General features: G+C 36.1%; 2 protein-coding genes and 1 long non-coding RNA gene across 10 annotated transcripts in view; 1 reads left to right on the top strand and 2 right to left on the bottom strand.

The window, feature by feature from the left end:
* Window positions 1-177: 177 nt before the first annotated feature.
* On the bottom strand, window positions 178-3,728 carry Sobp (Sine oculis-binding protein). Of its 3 annotated transcripts, XM_081981741.1 has the most exons (5): window positions 3,341-3,724; window positions 3,094-3,289; window positions 1,547-1,685; window positions 1,105-1,280; window positions 178-1,051 (listed from the first exon to the last, which is right to left on the bottom strand). In XM_081981741.1, exons 3-5 carry the CDS (start codon window positions 1,665-1,667, stop codon window positions 197-199), a joined length of 1,152 nt encoding a protein of 383 aa, XP_081837867.1. In that variant the 5' UTR covers window positions 1,668-1,685; window positions 3,094-3,289; window positions 3,341-3,724; the 3' UTR covers window positions 178-196. The 3 variants fall into 3 exon arrangements, with proteins under 3 accessions (XP_081837867.1, XP_081837866.1, XP_081837865.1); XM_081981740.1 differs by lacking the exon at window positions 3,094-3,289 and having other exon boundaries at window positions 1,105-1,277; window positions 3,341-3,728; XM_081981739.1 differs by lacking the exon at window positions 3,094-3,289 and having other exon boundaries at window positions 3,341-3,720.
* On the top strand, window positions 1,175-15,386 carry LOC145730528 (uncharacterized). 5 transcript variants are annotated; one of them, XR_014178636.1, is made up of 6 exons: window positions 6,357-6,496; window positions 8,196-8,318; window positions 8,467-10,378; window positions 12,366-12,509; window positions 14,879-15,044; window positions 15,105-15,386. It is a non-coding gene; the product is annotated as an uncharacterized LOC145730528 (long non-coding RNA). The 5 variants fall into 5 exon arrangements; XR_014178635.1 differs by having other exon boundaries at window positions 8,196-9,691; window positions 9,744-10,378; window positions 15,105-15,383; XR_014178637.1 differs by having other exon boundaries at window positions 8,196-9,445; window positions 9,532-10,378; window positions 15,105-15,382.
* The window catches only part of jeb (low-density lipoprotein receptor domain-containing jelly belly protein), a 29,221-nt gene continuing 15,796 nt past the window's right edge, over window positions 5,847-19,271 (bottom strand). Inside the window, exons 2-4 of one of the 2 annotated variants that reach the window (XR_014178630.1) lie at window positions 12,347-12,507; window positions 8,143-9,941; window positions 5,847-8,008 (exon numbers count right to left, since the gene is read on the bottom strand). Coding sequence is in view for 1 of the 2 variants with exons in the window: in XM_081981758.1 (XP_081837884.1) it covers window positions 9,882-9,941; window positions 12,347-12,507 (221 nt within the window). In the remaining variant the exon portion in view is untranslated. Of the gene's footprint in view, window positions 9,942-12,346; window positions 12,508-19,271 lie in introns of both variants that reach the window. The other variant, XM_081981758.1, reaches the window with a different exon arrangement.

Here is a 19,271-nt window from a genome sequence, read left to right as displayed (position 1 = left end):
CTGTCAAAAAATTGAAATCTGTCAATTGCCATTTGCATTGCATTAAACAAACTAGGAATGTGTTCTGGATAATAATGTGGCTGAGCAGGATATTAATTTAAACTTCTATAAAAAAACAAAGTTTATTATTAGACAATAAATAAAAAAATGCAAATGAGAGTGATTAATTCTACCTATATACATGAGATTATACAGTCTACGGATTAAATAATGTCTTTTTAGGTTTGAGTAAAGGTTTTCCTTTAGGAGTGATCCGTTTTCGTTTTCTTAATAGTCTTTTACATTCCGTTACGGGAGTTTTTCCAACTTCTTCCGTTACATTATTATTGTTACTAATGTTTTCGTGGCCTTCTGTCTCGTCTTCTGATTCAATTTGGTAAGTCTGAGTCGAATTGTCCTTCAGCTCCACCAGATCCTTCCCGTCGTGACTTTTAAACATTTTCGGTATGGGAATTGGAATCGGTATGGGTACGGGTAAGGGCAGGATTACTGGGTAAGGAACAAAAGTGGTGGGAGGCGGTAGTATGTTCCCTAAAATTGTCTTGAGGTTTGTGGGGGTTAACCTGCCATTAGGTTGCTCCTGAATAGCTTCAGGTTCATCTTTCAAGTTAGTTTTGACTTGAATGGTGGATTCTTCAATGCTTGGTAACTCATCTTTTACTGGGGTGGGTCTTACCCTCAAGTCTTGGGGAATGTCGTTAGCACCTAAATTAGAAGTCACCGTGGATGAACAGCCTTTTTTCATTCTTTTCAGGTTTCTGCAGCGATTTTTTGTTAGAAGTTTACTACTGGGAGCCACTGATATCAACGGTGCTGGTGAAACTGTTCTGGTAATAGCTGGTGGCGATAATACTGTGGGAGGTGTGGGAGAGGTACAGTTTCTCAACCACAAATCGGGAGTAATGAGGGCTCCTGAAGGTGCTGGGTCGTTCAGGGTGCCATGGAGGTGGGGGTGCAACTCCAAATGGGCTTTGGTTTCCCGGCAGAAAATATGCATTTTGTATTGGTTGAGGCATTTGTCAGAACAAAACTGAAGTTGAGCGGTATTATCCTAAAAACAGCTAGTTCAAAATGGGTAACTTGCGGTAAGTTTACAGTGATTACCTGGATATCCACGTAAGATATAGTGTTACGTGAATGTCGACACCAGTCACAAGTTTTGTTTCTTTTAAAGCTCGCTCTTCTGGATTGGGAGAAACACAGTTCGGAACAGAATACAGCAGATGCAGAGATAACGCTAGTGTTTTCATCTACGGCCTTCCCGCACCAACCGCAACCTTCTAGAAGAACAGAAGTAAGTATAAAACATAATCAAATTAATTGATTTGAAACTTTTAATTAAACATGGATGAGAGAAAAGCATATTCAACATTTTATTAATTGGAAGAAACGAAATACCATATAGGTTTTGTTCATTTTAGTAATTAAGTAACATAATATATCGATCGTACTGTTTTACGGATGTGTAATTAATTTAATACAGAAACAATATATTGACGAGGGGCAAAAATACGTAGTAAAGTATTCTATGCATTTAGTTATTTACCGGAAAATTTGACTGCTTCCCCTTCGGAATCATTACATTCGGAAGGATTTCGACATTTTTTCCTGGGTTTATGTTCATCCCTGCTCGTCTCGTATCCGTACCATCCAAGTAGCTCGTTCATTGTAGATTCAGCAAAACTCTGAAATATGGACCGCAAATTGTAAACTTGTATGATGCGTACATCTGGCATACGATACACGCATATAAGTTATAGTTGAAACTGAGGAAATTAGATACTTCATTAATGTTAAAGGGCGCAACATAGAAAGGGTGCGGAGGGAACAGTGGCGCTGAAAACGGAGTCTTTATCCTTTATCGGGTGTCGGTTTACCGAAATGTTTTTAGTGTAGTAATTAAGCACTGCGTGCTACACGACGCCCGTTTAATCTACGTAAAGATAATATTTTGCAGATAGGAATCGGTTTCGATCTTTTAAATAAAGCTCTACGGTGACAAAGGGCCGGTTTCACCTGTCCCGGCCAGTTTTCAGTTTCAAAATTGCACCGTGTTCTCTGTATGTAACTCGAAACTCCATCATCACTCATTATCTAACTCAAATATACCGAGTGTCCTATTTTTTTACGTATTTCGGAGAACAAAATGTTATATTTTCTAAAACGGTTAAACATTGGTTATCAGTTAACACACACGTATACGGTTACTTAGTCATTATAGCCGATAAAAGTGTTTCGGTATTCGTTTCAAGCGAAAGACAATGGATCGTTTAATTTTGAATGGGTATCAACGCAATCGACGATGAAAATATAAAAAACAATTCGCATTTACCAAACTGGTATGACGTTTTAGTTTGCAATTGTATTCGTACAAGTTGGAAACGGAATTATTAATACAAAGTTTTGTTTTTTAACCAAATGTCACTTCTAGAATAAAAAAAGTGAAATTGTATTCATTGTTTTGAGGTGTGGAAAATTTGAACCGTTTAAATAGAGTCTAAAACACAAATGTCACGTGATTGTATTATTTTTCATTTTTTGAATTGAAAGAATGGAATAAGTACTTTTGAAGATTCAATATCTCGGTAACGTGAGAAGCTAAGCGAGTTGTGACTCGTTTTGTAGTTTTTTTAATCCTTTTTCGAATGGCAGTTTAGCAAAATTGATTGGAGTTCAAATAAAAAAGTTACAACTTTTCAAAAATACGAAAAATTACATTTTTGGTAAATTTTTATTTTGTTTCAGAAGGGTTCCAATGCCCAGCAAAGTGTATATTTATAATACCAAAAGACCTCAAATTAGGTGAAATAAGCACTTTAAACTTTCATACAGTTTAAAGTGAGATTCTTATTGTTAAAACTTTTGAAATTTAAGTGAGTAGAAAGAAAAATAAAAAGCAGCCTATAATTTTGGACGATACATATCTGACGCGGTCCGATTACACAATAAAAAAAAAACACTTGCATATTAACAGGAATAGTTAAACACTGAAAATAGCGAGATGAAGGGTATAAAATATCCTCGTATTTACGAGGTCTGCTGATAGATATCGCTTGCACGCCATCTGCTACTCGATCCCCCGGATCAGTTTACCTGATTATATTACACATCCAAGTTAGGATACCGAGCTCTCGCTTATGCTTTTTGCTATTCGGATGTCGGGTTACGTAGACGTCGCAATAAATAAACAAACCCTTTCGCAATCAATCTACCCCCTTTTTGATTTTCCCCCCCTCACCCCTCTCTAATTTCGGGGGGGGGGGTTGCAACTTGTCACTACGTCCACGCTCTAAAAGAGTGAAGAAAGACTTTCCGCCAAAAAAAGTAAACAAACACTCACCTTAATGTCCTCGTTGATGGGTTTTTTCTTGGGAGCGTGGTTGGTCGACCCTTTGCCGCCTTTACTTTTCTCCATGTAAATTGAAAAATTGGAAAAACTCGCGCAATTTTTCGTCAATAAAAAAATTGTCGGTATTCTATTATTACATTTTAAAAACTGCGCACAAGTTTCGTTAATTTTATGATCGAAGTTGTGATATTAAGGAGAGAGAGTCCCGGCACCTCTCCCGCCGAATGTCAGAGCGTTTGTGATTATTTTCGTAACGTTTGGCGGGCGCAAAAGCGGTCTTTACTCCGCGTCCACGTTCTATCTATGTATATCTATGTTTATCTGGGCGCAAAACTTTTTACCTGTTTGAACCACTGTCTTGAAGTGAAAGGGTTTAGTTTTAGTTGCCCCAAGTTTGCCCCTTCAAGAGAATTAAAAATTTAAAAACATAATTAGTGACAAAATCTGTATTTTAAAATAATTTTTGACTTAGATATGACACTTAACTGATGATTAAGCAAGAATTTCCAAAAACGACAAAAAACATTTTTCGACCTCCCGCTTGGAATACAGTAAAATTTGAGGGTGTTTTAACAGTACCAGCGCCCTCTGTGGGTTTCAGTTTAGTTTTAAGTCACGCCAGCACAATCTGACGGCAGCATAACGAAACGCATGAGTTTCAGTGGGCTGAGCATATTCGATTTATTGAAACGAAGCTTTATATGCAGCTTTTCACCGACAGTGGGAGCTTTCTGTCTTGCAGCTTGTCCAAGATAAGTTAAATACCAAAACGAGTATCAGTGGGAGCTCTTCAATACGAAAACATGGAGGAAAGCGAGTATATTAATGAACGTCATCAGTCATCATTAGTATATTGTTGTTCGAGACAGTCAGCACAAATACCTAATCCATTAGGTACTACAGCAAAAAAAATAAATGCAAAACAAATATTCTTAGAACCATTACAAATCAATGCATGAAGATGTTCTGATTTATAAGTGACCAATTGTTAAGTGACGTTTCTACTGACACATGTCATTTAAAAGGTTTAGTTTTAAGCTTTAGTAGTAAGATAGGCCATCTTGTTTTGTCGGAATGAGTTAAAATGAGATAGACACAGTAAACGGTCCAGTAAACATGTCAACGTCAAAATACATCTACGATCGTTTATACATAGGAAACCAGTGGCTGTTTTTGCTTTTTTTTTTGTTCTAACGAGTGTCTGGAATTTGACGTCCCTAAGACTAATTTAAATCACAATAATTTAACAAATAACTAAACAAACTTTGTACGTGACATGTGTCAGGTCATTGGTTCTCATAAGCGAATAATATCCGGTCGAAAAGTATGAAAATTTGGTAAAGTGACAGATGTCATAACTGAATATTAGTGAATATTACTGTTATTAGTTTTAATTTAATTTAGACACCTTAGAGTGCAAACTAATCTTTCCCTTGCAGATATGGCAATGTTTTCACAGACAGAGCTTTTTTGACGTCACAATGACGTAATTTGACAATTGGTCAAATTATGGTTTTGCCTAATTACGTCATCGTGACGGTAAAAACGCTCTGCTTGCTCCATGGAGCTTGAAAATGAATGCGGCCTTAGTAATGTAAGGTCCAATTTCTGACAAAAAATGACATTCTTAATAAATTGAATTGTTTTTCTCGACCATTCAAACGCATTTCTTGATTAAGGTTGTCGTACTCTCCTTGTTTGGGTTTAAGTTAAAAAATCTTCGGTACCACGGAATTTCACAAATATTTTTTACCAAAATATTCGTTTATGAGAACCAGGCTTTAGTCACATGATATTAATCAGTCTTTATGATAAAGTGGTCATGTGACCAACTGTTGCATAATGTCACCTCATTTTATCTACAAAGCTATCTTTGTCTAGCTCGTTGTTTTCTAGTGGTTCTCTCTTCGTACCACTGGTTAGTTATACCAGGTGTCCAAGAGCACCCTGGACATAGGAGATTAACATGGGAAAACGGTTTTGATTTTTTTGCGCCTGTACGGTTGATTTGATTGAAAAATCGTATTAATGAAAGTTGTAGTACCTATCACGGACTAGTTTTCTGTATTTTTTTCGGATCTCTAACTTGAGCCCTTTCGTCGTAAAACACGAACAAAAATGAGAAAATTTAAACTTTTGGCCTGCACTGTATAGGCGGTTGTCGGGCAACGGGTAAACAGGTCATTGTTGCGGGTACGGTTGCTCGGCAACCGCTTATACAGTGCAGGTAAAAAGTTTAAATTTTCGCATTTTTGTTCGTGTTTTACGACGAAAGGGCTCAAGTTAGAGATCCGAAAAAAATACAGAAAACTAGTCCGTGATAGGTACTACAACTTTCATTAATACGATTTTTCAATCAAATCAGCCGTACAGGCGCAAAAAAATCAAAACCGTTTTCCCATGTTAATCTCCTATGTCCAGGGTGCTCTTGGACACCTGGTATGTAACACTTCCTTTTGAGGCAGATGGGGTAAAAGCAGAATAAAACAACCAAAAATACAATTTTAGACCATCTTTACTGGCTGAGGCATTTATGTTACATTTATATTTAGTTATTCTTACACATTTATTATAGGTATCAGGATAGATAATTAGTCACTCAAAAGTCACGATAACGGGACACTCGCGCGTCCTAATCTTTTTCGTCCTGGTGATCATTTCGCTCTTTTAACAGTAAGTAGCACATTTCTGATTATCTAGAAATTTCGTATTGTACAATAATATCTTGTCAGTGTGGTTGTCCGCTTTTTTTTTGAAATTGCGCGCCGGTTTAATACACCGTCATACATAATTTGGGTCGGATGCGCCCCCGCTCACCGATTTGCTCTACTCCCCTTAAAAAGGATGTGGAAACCGGCAACGGTGTTTAGCTAGTTTCGTAAATCAACAACTTTTTCTTCTTATTTTTTACAAAAATATTTTTAGGCCGACGCTGCATTTAAAAGTGTTGAAACTAGTTTTTATCGTGGAACTGTCATTCGGTGAGTCGGGGGTGTTTGAAGGTCTTAGAAGGTACGAGTGTATGATTCTTGTCTTAAACTAGTATAATATCTACTGGGTGCTTTGTTAGGGATTGGTTCCATTCCCCCTTTTATTAGAGGGAATAGAACCACTCACTTTTAGAGTTGTGCGTAAACGGTGCATTTGGTGAGTATGACAGAGAAAAGAACGGCTATATAAAATTATTAGTTATGTGAGTGCGCTTCTTGTACATATACAATAAATTGTTATGTAGATGTTTTACTCAAAAAATAATATTATAGCATTTTCATTCAGTTTAAAGTGGAAAAATACTGTTCTTTGCTTAAGTTAATAATATCTTTATTTAATTACGTAATAATAAAGTTCAGGAAGCTGCTGGTGTAACAACGAAAAATTTTTGATGGTGTCTCATCCTTCTGTAATTCAAAAAATTTGCAAGTGATTGTGTCTCTATAGCCACAAAAATCAATATTCTAGAAGGATGACTCACCATAAAGTGATGAAACTTAACAAGTATAATATGTGTTCTTATTGCGATCGTTACCAATGATATTTAGTTTTTATTACTTTTGGGTTGATCTTTTTAACATATTGGGGGTGAAAAAACAAATAACAAAAGTAGACTCGCAATTTTTTAACAAAAATATCGAACTTTTGTTATACAACCTACAAGTCACAATACAGTTTTATAATAGATGGACAGATGAGTTATTAGTTTGAAGTCTTATAATTTAGTATTTCCATAATATAAACGATGGTTTAATGGACTGTATTTGTTTAGTGCCAAAAATAATCTATCTAAAAAACACTAGTGCAGGTGCTTATGTACGTGCAAATACAACACAGATTCTCGTAATTATAATTAGTTTAGAAGCTTTTTATTTTGTTTTTTTTTTGAGTGTCTTACAATAATAAAATAAGTCGATTTCAATAACTATCAGGATGCGTATTCTCGAAACGAGGGAAAGGAATTATCAAGAGAAAATTGTTCAGTCACATTCTCTCAACATTTCTTTTGAGAATTTCGTTCTCTGGTTTCAAGAATTACGCTCCAGAGTGACACTATAACAACCATCATACTCCAATAGTATAACAATTGTTAACAAACTGTCCTACTAATATCACAATAATTATAATTTATACAACAGTAATAAAGTTCAACTTAAAAAGGTGCAGACGGTGCTGTAGTGCAGTTAATTTGTCTAAAAACTACTTGAGGAACACATTTCACATTTTTTCAGATTTTTTTTTTAATAAGTTTTTAGTCGATTACATTCTCCTAATTTGCTATAGTTCGTCTATTAAGTTTGTGTTGTTGACAGACAAAAAAGAGCAGAAGAAAAAACCAGAAGGCCATTTTTCTGGGATTTAAACAAATTGTAACATTATTTTCTGCCATTTATTGAGGTAGTGATTTACTTGTTTGAAGGTTATAGGTTCCTCCCTTTTTGATCAAAATTTCACGTGCAGTCTTAATTTTTTTTTGTGTTAAACGTAATAGATCACGTGACCTACTCATTTACATAGGGTGCAATGTCAGGTGGTTGTTTTTACATTTCAGTTTGCTTGCTTTTGAATTAAGCCCTCGTTTCTGAGTGTTGTTAGTATTTGTACAATTATCACTAGCAACTGTCAAATTGCTAAATATACTGTTTTTTAAAGTTCTTGACCACTGTTCTTTTATGATAAGTTTACAGTATTTGGGTAAATGACAACACTGTTCATAGTTTGTGATTGGTCATGAAAAAGCAGCAAGCTGAAAGTTTGTTTTTTGACCAATCACGAACTATACCCAATGTGCTGAGACTTACGCAAATGCCAAATTTAGTATGGACATTTTCGAGTTATTTTCTAATTTTTTCAGGGAAAACTAGAAATCCGGCACCATACAGATTTCCGTCTACAACCCTGCGAAATAATTTGTCTTGTTTTGATGAGAGTAAATTTGTCGTACAGTGGCTGAACTGAAGTCAACAAGAATTTTAGAGTAAGTATGTGTGAATGCAATTTACTAGCATAGTTTTGTAGAATTATCACTATTTCTGATAAACGTGTTTGCATTTCTTAAATTGGTAAACAAGATATACGCTACTGAACCTCGCTACTACCAAGACAATACAGCACTTTATTTTCAGATTCAAGACCGCAACTTTGTTTTGCTCTTGCATCCCCCCGTCTGCCCCACCGAGGACCAAAACGAAAAACGAACGACTCAAGCACATAAGTAAATATTTAGGTGGGGCAAAGTAGAAGGGATTGAGGAGGGGGGCGAACGTATCAAAGGGAGGGTAACCTATATAACCTGCAGGGCTCACTTAAGGGTTAGTGACTCCGAAATTGATTTTTAAAACTGTCGGTTTGTGCCGACGAGTGTAACATCGGGCCACAAAACTTGACATCCTGGTTTTTTACAGCTGTCGTCTTTTCAGAACGTTTCTAAATTATTTATTTGATGCAGCCTCGTTGATGTTTACCTGAACTGTTTGCCGATGGTTTGAACATTGTTTTGTTTGGTAGTAGTTGCAGTTTTTTTTGTATTGAAAACTGCTTCCAGCCTCCTACCTATTCTATAAATTCCAATAGCTTCAACTAGGTACAGTTTCGTGCGTTATTATCATGAAAAGATTATTTACTACACCGAAAGCAATAATTATTACTAATAGTACGAACTGACTTTTTAGATCAGTTAACTATTTAAGAAACATCTAATATTAGAAATGTATTTATAATATATTTAAACACCGACTAACACGTATAGGTGCGTGAGCTCGAGTTGAAGCTATTGAACGAGTTCAAGTAGAAAAATATAATAATATAAAACGCAATGTCCGAACCAGGCAAAAGTACTGGAAACCTACTAACAACAGTCATTTTAACAATAATAAATATGTAACAAATGTCTAGGTAACAGATACAGAGTTAACAATGCCTTAAAATGGAAAAATAACTAGGTTTACAGCGTTGAAATTAATTCCACACTACAGAGCACGTCTGTAAAGGAACCCCTGAGTAACATATCCAGCAGGAAAAATGCTTAAATGACTCGTAATACTCTTATCTATATCGTTCATTTTCTGTATGGGGTTTATTGTTGTTTTCGCTGAAATATATGAAGTAAGTATACTAAATCTGGAAAATCAACTACGTGACTAGCCACAGCACTACGGAGAATAATTTATATATTTTCTTTTTTTTTTTAGTAAAAATATCGAAACGCGCTAGACCTCTCGAGAAAGAATTTTCCGAACTATCTACATCTCTGTCGCTCACCAGTGGGTGGAAACGAGATGGCAATATATACACGCATAGTTCAAGGCAGAAAATCCGGAATCGAAAGTCTAGCGCGTTACGGCGCTCATAGTAATTATACTTATATCATAAAAGGAATGGGCAATCCGGTTGTTCTCCGTAGCTGAAGCTAGCGAAGTCTTTTTGCTCTCTGAAAAGTATACTAGACGAAGTTTAGGCGACTTTTGGGGGGCGACGGCCGTTCCAGGAGCTAATCGAACCTGACTGGCGGGCCACCCAAAACGGCCCGCTACGTTACGATTTAGCGTCCACGTGCCCATCGCAACAATGCGTCGGCCAATACGTCTAGGTGGGCTTTTGTCTGCAAAAAAAAACACATTAAATTACTTAATAGTTCTAAAAAATATTTGGAAAATTCTCCATCTTAAATAGAGGCCATGAAAACACAAAATTTGACATTTGATCAAAAGCTATTTTTATATAATCCGCCGCCGGAGGGAGCCACTTAATTTTTTCTAAAAATCACATGACCCCATGATCGCTAAATTATACAGAGACCACGTGACCTTTGGATCATATCACGTTTAGATCGGAAAGAAAACGACTAATTACTAGTTGTCATTGTTGTTGTCGTTCAGTCAAAACGTATTAAAAGTAAAGTTAAAGTTGCATATTTGTGTTGTTCCTGAGTTTTGTGAGTTATATGAGGGAAACCGGGCTACTCAGAAAAACCTAGTTTTTTAGTACGACTAAACCTTAGAAAAACCTAGTTTTTAAACTCATGGAAATATTTATCAAGTACGTATTATTATATTACTTTTAGGTTGATAAATAACTTATTACCTATATGTAGAAAATAGCATGTGTGGTGTGGTGTATTATCGTAAAAGCTATGTCCAATCTGTCAAAACGTGGCTTCAAACAGTTCCATTGACATGTAAATCTAAATTTATAATTATTGACCACAAAAGTTAAAAGTTTGTTAGCTGAACTATGTACAGGGTGTGTTAATACAAATAATTGCTATTTTTATTATTGATCTTATCGAAAAAGGATAAATTAGCACAACTGAGTGTAAAATATCTCCCATTTCTCACCCCTCTGGAACTTTTTGAGCTCCCATTTACTCTTTAAACTGACTTCCTTACCAACAGTTATCCACATTCCTTACCAATTGATTCTTTTAATCAAGAACAATCACTAAACATACTCAATATTAATTGATTTTCTTTAAATTTGAATCCTAAATTATCGCGTCACTTTGGCACATTTCGTATACTACTACGAAATGACATAAAACGAGGAACGTCAAATTCACAGCTTACTTAGAAAAATTGCAGTGCGTCTTTTTGGGTATTATTTGAAAACAAAAGAGGCACGATTCAATGCGACCAATCAGCGCGTTAGCCGTTGACGTGTGTCAGTGGTTTGTGGAACCCTTAAACTGAAAAACACTACCACTACATAGAGTTGACACGAGTTTAATTAGATCAAATTTAAGAATCATTTAATCAATTTTTCAAATAAAAACTAAAAAAATGTGTCAATTTTAGTTTTTAGAGACTTAATTCATCAAACATAATTCTCAACTCGTTAAACTGAAGCTTAAACATCAATTGGCTTCAGGTACTGCCTTAAATAAACAAAAAGGTTTAAACGTTTTGTAAGTACTTAATACACATTTTAAAACATCGATCTAAAGTTCCATTCAATAATTCCCTTGACGCAATACAATAAGTGGAGTTAAGTGTTCGTTGATGTTCGTAAAATTGTTTGCGTATCCCAGTCAAAATTAAAGTTTATCAACTTCTTACAGTTTCAACTCTGTGCAACATCGATCTTTCAAGCTAATTTGCTAAGCCTGATGTTTATTTAAATTTATAATGAGGAAATGAAATAGCTTGTTAAGCCCCAAAGACATTTTCCTACACATTTTATGTAGTCATTATACCATGTCGGCAGGAAATACGTGGTCAATTAAACGTTTGCCCTGTTGTTGTTTTTTTTAATGTATCCAAAATGTCAAAGTTCACATGTGTAAACACAGACTTTCCTATGATAGTTATTAGGATAGAAGATACGAAAGGACCGATAAGTAAATAGAAAGTTGCGCACTTTGCAAAAACTCTACTTGGGCTATATCGATCCCCCCTTTCATATTTCTATCGTCAATAAAACCCTATATTCCTACAGGTCGTTTTATTATTTTTAGTCTATGGTCGTGTGACGTAGTAAACTCCAACAATTTCCGCTCTTTTTTTTTAAGCTCCAAGTTAGGTGATACTTCTCCACTTAAACAACCCTTCAACTAATTATATTCGAGTGTTTTAGTTTACGTAGCAAAAAAATAAATCGAGGGAATATTTTCCGAAACGAAATGAATGAAGACACCCACATCTACAGACTTGGCGTCTCCGCTTATTCGAATTTTCAGGGTCAGATCTTGGAAGGCGTGGGCGCCCCAAAACTAGCCCCAGTTTTACAATAGTGTTGGTCACATTGTCTACTGCTATTTATCATCCAGAGTTATGGAGATATTTTTCGACGAGCGGTTTAAATTCGCTTAAGCTTGTATTGATGATGGAGGCTTTTAAATTTGAATGCGTAATCGTGTTGAAACAGTCTCGTCATTGTTTTAGATGGAAAAGTGACTATCATACTCTTTCAAATTGTGGCAAGTTGCAGTTGAGTTAGGAAATTTGTAATGAATACTTAAACACTTAGTGCAGATTTACTTTTTGTACCTGAATACGTTTATGTACTTACCGTTTTGTAAAACATACAGGCTTGTCGATCCTCATCTTCACCAGAAGGGCAGTCTACAAAACCGTCACAAAGAACGTGATCGTCTATGCAATGATAACGACCTTGGCGATCCGGTGTTGGGCACGCGAACCTTTCCATGTCGTCTGCAGCTCGTGGACATTCTGTAAGTAGTAACAACAAAACGTCAAACGTAATACCGCTATAAGATCCGTGAGAAACATTATCCTGACCACTATAAAGTCAAAATAAACGTCGGGCAAAATTTACGATCTACCCGCTGAACTAAATCACCGAGATATTTGAACTAATTTAATATATACGACCCGTCCGAGGCATTAGGGAGGAACTGGTTTCGAAACTGATATTCGAACCGGACATAAATCATTCAAGAACAATGACCTTTAGTTTTATTGGTTTTAAAACGGCCAGGACCAAACCGTCGGATGTGAGTGTGTGTCTATGCATTTTTGAGTTTTATTATCGAACTAAAAAGTCGGGGACGTGGAAGCGACTTGCATGATTTATACCGCTGACAGATAAAAAATTTACAGCAAAACTCCTAGTGTTGTGTAGTCAAATCTTTAGTAAACTCGATGTTTGGCATCACTGATGGATTACTTCCCACATTTTACATAATTAATACAGTTATAATAATTGTCATAATAAGTGACTTTTGACTGTTGCGTCACAGTCAGGTTTTAGATCCCTTAATCATTTTAAAATCTACCTGTACAATGTCTTAGCCTAAACTGTGTAAATTCAGATAAAGATTTAAAAAAAATACTAGCGAAATGGGATTTCCAACGGTGATTTATCAAATACTATGGCTCCTGCAGAGTTTAAACTTAAACGTTCCAATAATTGTCTTAAATTACCAGAAACTTCTATCGCCATTTTGAAAGTGCCAGAGCCCTCTAAATGCTGCTAACAACCTTCTAAAAAGTGCCAGAAGAACCTTCATAGATTTGTTTTAAATTGCCAGAGGTTTCTAGGATCATTTTGAAAGTTCTTTAAACCTCTAAACTAAGACCTTTCTGCAAAGTTCCAGAGCTCTCTACAAATGTCTTTTCCAGAACTGTTTTAAATTGCCAGAGGCTTCTAGGACCATTTTGAAAGTCTCATTAACCTCTAAATGCTCCTGAGAACTTTCTGCAAAGTTCCATAAGTCTCTAAATGCTATTGACAGTCTTCTAGCAAGTTCTAGAAACCTCTACAAGTGTTTTAAACCTTCCCAGGCTTATTTTAAATTGTCAGAGGCCTCTAGGACCATTTTGAAAGTCTCATTAACCTCTAAATGCTCCTGAGAACTTTCTGCAAAGTTCCATAGGCCTCTAAATGCTATTGAGAATCTTCTAACAAGTTCTAGAAACCTCTACAAGTGTTTTAAACCTTCCCAGGCTTATTTTTGAACCATTTTGAATCTGCCATAGGCCTCTACAAGGGTCTTAAACCTTCCAAGAATTGTATTAAATTGTCAGATGTTTCTAGAGCCATTTTGGAAGTGCCAGAGCTCTCTAAATAATACTGCCAATAATCTAGAAATTGTTAGAGGCTTTTACAAGTGTCCTAAACTTTTCAAGAATTGTTTAAAATTGCCAAAGGCCCTTAAATACGACAGAAAAACAGTGAAAACCTTCTAAAAATTGCCAGAAGCTTCTGCAAGTGTTCTACACCGTCTAGGAATTGTTTCATTATTGCTCTACCAATATTATATTATAGTGAAAAGGAACAAATGTGACGCAACAGTCACGAGTTGCTGAACAGACTATATCAGTAAAACGTCATAATTTATAGGCATATGATGGTCCGTTAATCTCGCTGCCACCATCGCGCGTCCTCTTGTGCTAATATTTTGAATTAATCTTACCCACAAACATACAGTCTGTTTACATTTGTAGATTACTACACATTTTTTTTTTTTGGGACAAATTTGGTCTGTTTTGATGACATATACTAAAACGCACGTGCACAAATTGAAGTTGGTTGGATGAGAATTAACCGCATGTGTTAACAGACTGTCTCGTATGCACAGGCTTAACGAAGGGATTAATAGGGCTGTTAAACTGGTTATTTTGACCCTTCGCATTTTTGTTAATAACATTTTCTGCTTTTCATTTCTCTATAAAATTATGAAAATAAATACAAACATTAACGCAAATATTAGTTTGTTCAACAAGGGATTACGGTTTCTGCGTGTCAAGAACTGGTTTTTTTAGCTCCGGGGGGCGTTAAACACGATTTTAAAACGTAAAACGACCAACCGTTCTAAGTCCCTTATTACACGCCACGCCAACTAGGCAAATAATTTACGTAGCGACTTAAAGGGTCGAAGGAATTATCCTAAAATACACCTAAACCGGCCATAAATAGAAATCACGAAGCTGTCTGTTGCGCGCCCTCCATTTAGGTCCCGGAGTCTTGTGAAGGTTAAAAGAAACGCTACTTTATTAAATGCGATCTAATCAGGTTGGCTCGAAATCAACAGGCTTATGTCGATATTTCAGCTATATTTAGTGCCGGTTCTGTTTTTAGGATCTATCGATCGGGGGGCCGAAACTGGAAACGTCGACTTTTTCTAATCCCGAGTTTATTAATTCTAATATAATATTTGTGCAAGTGAAAAAGGTTAAACCTACTTGGAATTCATTGGACGTATCCACATTAACCTAACCTAAAACCCAGTAATCAGAAAGTCACGGTAATTATACTCCTACTTTAATTAAGTTAAATACAGCAATTAAACCATTCAATTTCGTAGTTGGCCATTTAGGACGTGGGTCGTCTAATCGGAATAACATCATTAAAATCTAGTGTTGTTTTTGGAATTATAGTGATTTCTGATGAGGCCACGTGCGATACATTTTTTAGTTTGTCGACAATTTCGTGACCACATTACACACATATTTACCAGCAAAAATCCTACATTTTTTTATTTGATATTTGAATACAATGCAAAACTTAAAACGTCCGTTAAGTCGTGTACGTCATACACGCGGCAAAACCGTCGATTTGAATTTATTAACACATTTTCAAAATCCTCTAAATTACTGAAACTAAATTGCGACAGTTTTACGTTATGTGGGATGAGACCATTGCAAAGACAAACATTATGTTCATTTGTAAAATGCCCTTCATACATTATTAAATTATGAACATTAATAATTTTGATGGATGGTTTACTTTGAAGTGCTGACACAAACTGAACCAATTTACATTGTAATTTTAATTATTATCGGTTTGAACTAGTGCCGGTAGAGTTATAAACTAATATTAGCAATAGTATTCAGTTATTGCATAAATGCATATCCACTTAATCTAGGTCAGTCCTTAATTTGTAATTTGTCTATTATGAAAAATAGCGATAAGACTAAAACAATCAATCAAATCAATCAAAAAGGTAGCTTTATTGTCGGAAACTTAAAGTCATTGACAAAGCCCTGAAAACACATACAAAAACAGCAAAAAAAGGACATACATAATTATTACACTACACATACAATATGAATCACACATAATTACACCTTACAATTATTAAAATAAAAACAAAGCAAAAAGGCAGTTACCCTGTATAAGAGAGGAGAAAGAGGATCAAAAACACAAACAGTGCTTCTTGGTCAATTTATGACAGAACAAGGCGCCTTAAGAACTGGAGTAGAATTCGTCCAGAGAATAGTACAAACCTCAAAGCAAGTCAAGCAAAAGCTTCTCAGCCTCACGCCTAAATCCATGCGCAGATGGCTGGCCTCTCACGTGGAAAGGAAAGTTATTGAAAAGTCTCTTGCCACCGTAAATAAGTGACGATTTAATCTTCTCCGTGTGAGGAATGGGAAGCCTCAAAACGAACGGACACCCGAAGTTAACGTCTCCAGAACCATGGCCCCCGATGAAGACCTCCTGACAGTAAACAGTAATGATATTGACAAAGATGAAGTAAGTAAGAGTTCATAAGTGACAAATCTTCTTGAGGGGATGTGACTTAATTTGACAGACGGTTACAGTAAGCGTAGTTTGTACACTACTCACTCTGTTGAGACTCAATGGCCACATTCGTTTTCAAGCTCCATGAAACCAGCAGAGCGTTTTTGATGTCACGATTTGACAGTTGGTCATAAATTACGTCATCTTGACGTCAAAAAAGCTGTGCTCGCTCCATGGAGCTTGAAAACGAATGCGGCCAACAAAATTCATTCTTGTGTCTTTTTTGACGTTTTAGTGAACTATTCGTAGGTTTTACTGAAACAGGTTGCAACTTGTTGCTATCCGATAATAAATATTCCTCTATAGGTTTTTCTAGTCAAACTGTCGGATACATTTAGCTCGATAATTTCTCTCGCATTCAGGTGGCTTCCTTTCCGATTTCTCCCATTGATAAGGCGGGCACGTGCTCGCCTTACTGAATAATGATCAAAATAACGAATCCCTACAATGAATAATCGTTCAAATCCGGTGTCAACAGGTTAATTAACCGATTAGGTCGATACATGAATGTATTTTAGTACAAAAAGACATTTTTTCTATGATCCAGTGTCGTTCGTAGCATTCCTTCCTTTCATAATTAGTGTCGGTTAATGTGTACGTCTGACGTCAAAGTTTCGTGACTGGTTCAGCTTTATTCAAAAGAGGTTTCGCTGATTAAAAGCAATATTTAATCAGGGAAAATTACCAGGACTAACCCATCCTGTGTGTCGGTGGTTTTGTTTGCTCAAACACCTGATGAATGCCTGCCAACCTTGTTATTTACCTATACCCAGTATTTTAACGAAGAACCACTGCACGCAGTGTTGAAGTATGTTAAAAAAATAATCTATATCAATATTTCAATCTGGTTTTTTTTCGGGGTCTTATCGGTCAGAGACGGTTTAGAAATATCAGGCGTGAAAATTATAACTATTTCGGGCAACCCCCCGACGATTAAACTAATCAAAACAACGATCGCGTCACGCTTTTGCCATTTATTTTTAGCAACACTTATACTTATTTAAATTTTTTGTAATCTTTCTTGATTAATTGCCCTGGACATCGAGAGCGAAAAACCGAAATTGGGGAATGGCGCTAATCCAGATTTAACGATGGCGAAAACTTTCAGCCGGATAGATTTTGGGCTCTACAATGTCTGTAAATTGATAATATCCTAACTCAATACTGAATGAGTAGTCAAGACAAATAGAGCTGATTAACTAAGAGCCAGCGAACCGAAATTGTCAATACTGTGAAATTACCGCTCTCACAATTCCTATTCACGGTTAGCTGGTAATCAATGATTTCCAACTGATTAACGGATTTGGTGATTACACACTCACTGACACAAGGATTCAATCATGGCCGATGAGTTAAACTTTTAATCCACGGACACGAATTAAAATTCTATACCCTTTTCACTTCATCGCATAATAAATAACGATCACGGAAGAAGAAGAGAGAATTCGTTTATTTTGGTCAAGGCTGGGAAAAACGAGTCACGTCGCTCCCCGAAATCAATTTACATAAATCAGACGAAAAACAACGATAAATTTACAGTCAGAGCCCTTCGGGATAAATCCTAAACTAAAACGGAATTGATTAGGCGGACTTAAATCCGCAGAAATTACTACTTTTCCTTGCTTTACGTAGCTGCGCCCATTACCATTCGGAATGGGTTCGCTGAAGTTTATTGATGAATAAGTAATGGCCGATGCAACATTCATATAACTCACCAGATCCTCACGTAATTTTGGTTTGATTGCCCCATTTTCGCCAACTTTCAAAACGGCAACAAGTTTACAAAAGTGATGTTACTATTATGCACAATAAAGTTTCAAAAAATTTGTTCAACTTTTTAGGGTTGCAATGGAAATTTTGAACAAGTTCTTTGAAACAGTTATTGTCAAATTTAAAGGAGGAAAACAAACTTGTAGAGCACAAAATGATATTGACTTGTTCCCCATGTCGGATAAAGTCAATAAAGAACTAGAAAAGTACGAATTTCACTCGGAACGCGCCTGCTTCGAAATTCCGAACTGGAAAAAGAACTCATTTCCTATTCACAATGTTTCTCCGTGGTACGTTCCGAGAATACATTTCTCACATTAACGCCTCACTACATTTTACCGGCTACACAATTTGGGAATTAAGGAAACCGGTTACCGGTTTCGACGCGGACACGTTCCCACTTTTATAGCTTTCTGGTTCCGATTTAGTTTGTTTGCACTCTCTATCATTGACAGAGCTCGCAAATCCACGTATTTACGTTCGCTGAATTCATTGACCGATATATTTCGTTTGTTTTCAGATTCAACGAGAATAGAACAAGGCGAACTTAAAATAATCCTTCAAGACGGCAAAGTAATTTGTTTTCAGACCTGCGGCTTCATTAGTCAGCGTCTGTGCCAGACAAAGGGCCTGCTATACAACGAATATTAACACGGCAGAGTTGGGTAAATGCCTACTCGCTTAAATATTATGCGAATCCTCTGACAGGTTGGCAACACCTGATTAAGAGAGATGTAGGTGACATTTCCATTTCCAGTATTCTATATTTCTATGGCAAATGAAATGAGTACAACTTTGCATAAACAAGTGTAAAGTTGATATTAAGTCTGTTCGTTGAGGCAATTTCAAACTGGTTTCTAAGTAATAATCGGAAAATGTGGTTTGGTTGGTTTTTATTGGTTAAATGCTCACGTGACATTGACATTTTCTGGCTAATGGTCAATAGCTTGACATGTTTCTCTGATTATTAGTTGGAGATTCTTTCTGCGAACAGACCTATTATGACAAACTACAAAGAGTGCTCTGATTGATTCAAATACTCAGTTGCCATTTCAGTCAACTTAATTTCTCCAGTCAAAATAAAAAAAACTGTTAGCAAAGAATAGCTATTTAACAAAAAGAGACAGTTGAAAAGAGAAAGCAAATTAGAGAGAGATCGACTCTTCGTACCAAAGTT

Source organism: Ips typographus, linkage group LG6 (assembly GCF_016097725.1).
Source record: "Ips typographus isolate SLU linkage group LG6, UJ_Ityp_2.0, whole genome shotgun sequence".
Classification (NCBI taxonomy): Eukaryota; Metazoa; Arthropoda; class Insecta; order Coleoptera; family Curculionidae; genus Ips; species Ips typographus.
This window is presented reverse-complemented; position numbering and strand designations above follow the sequence as displayed.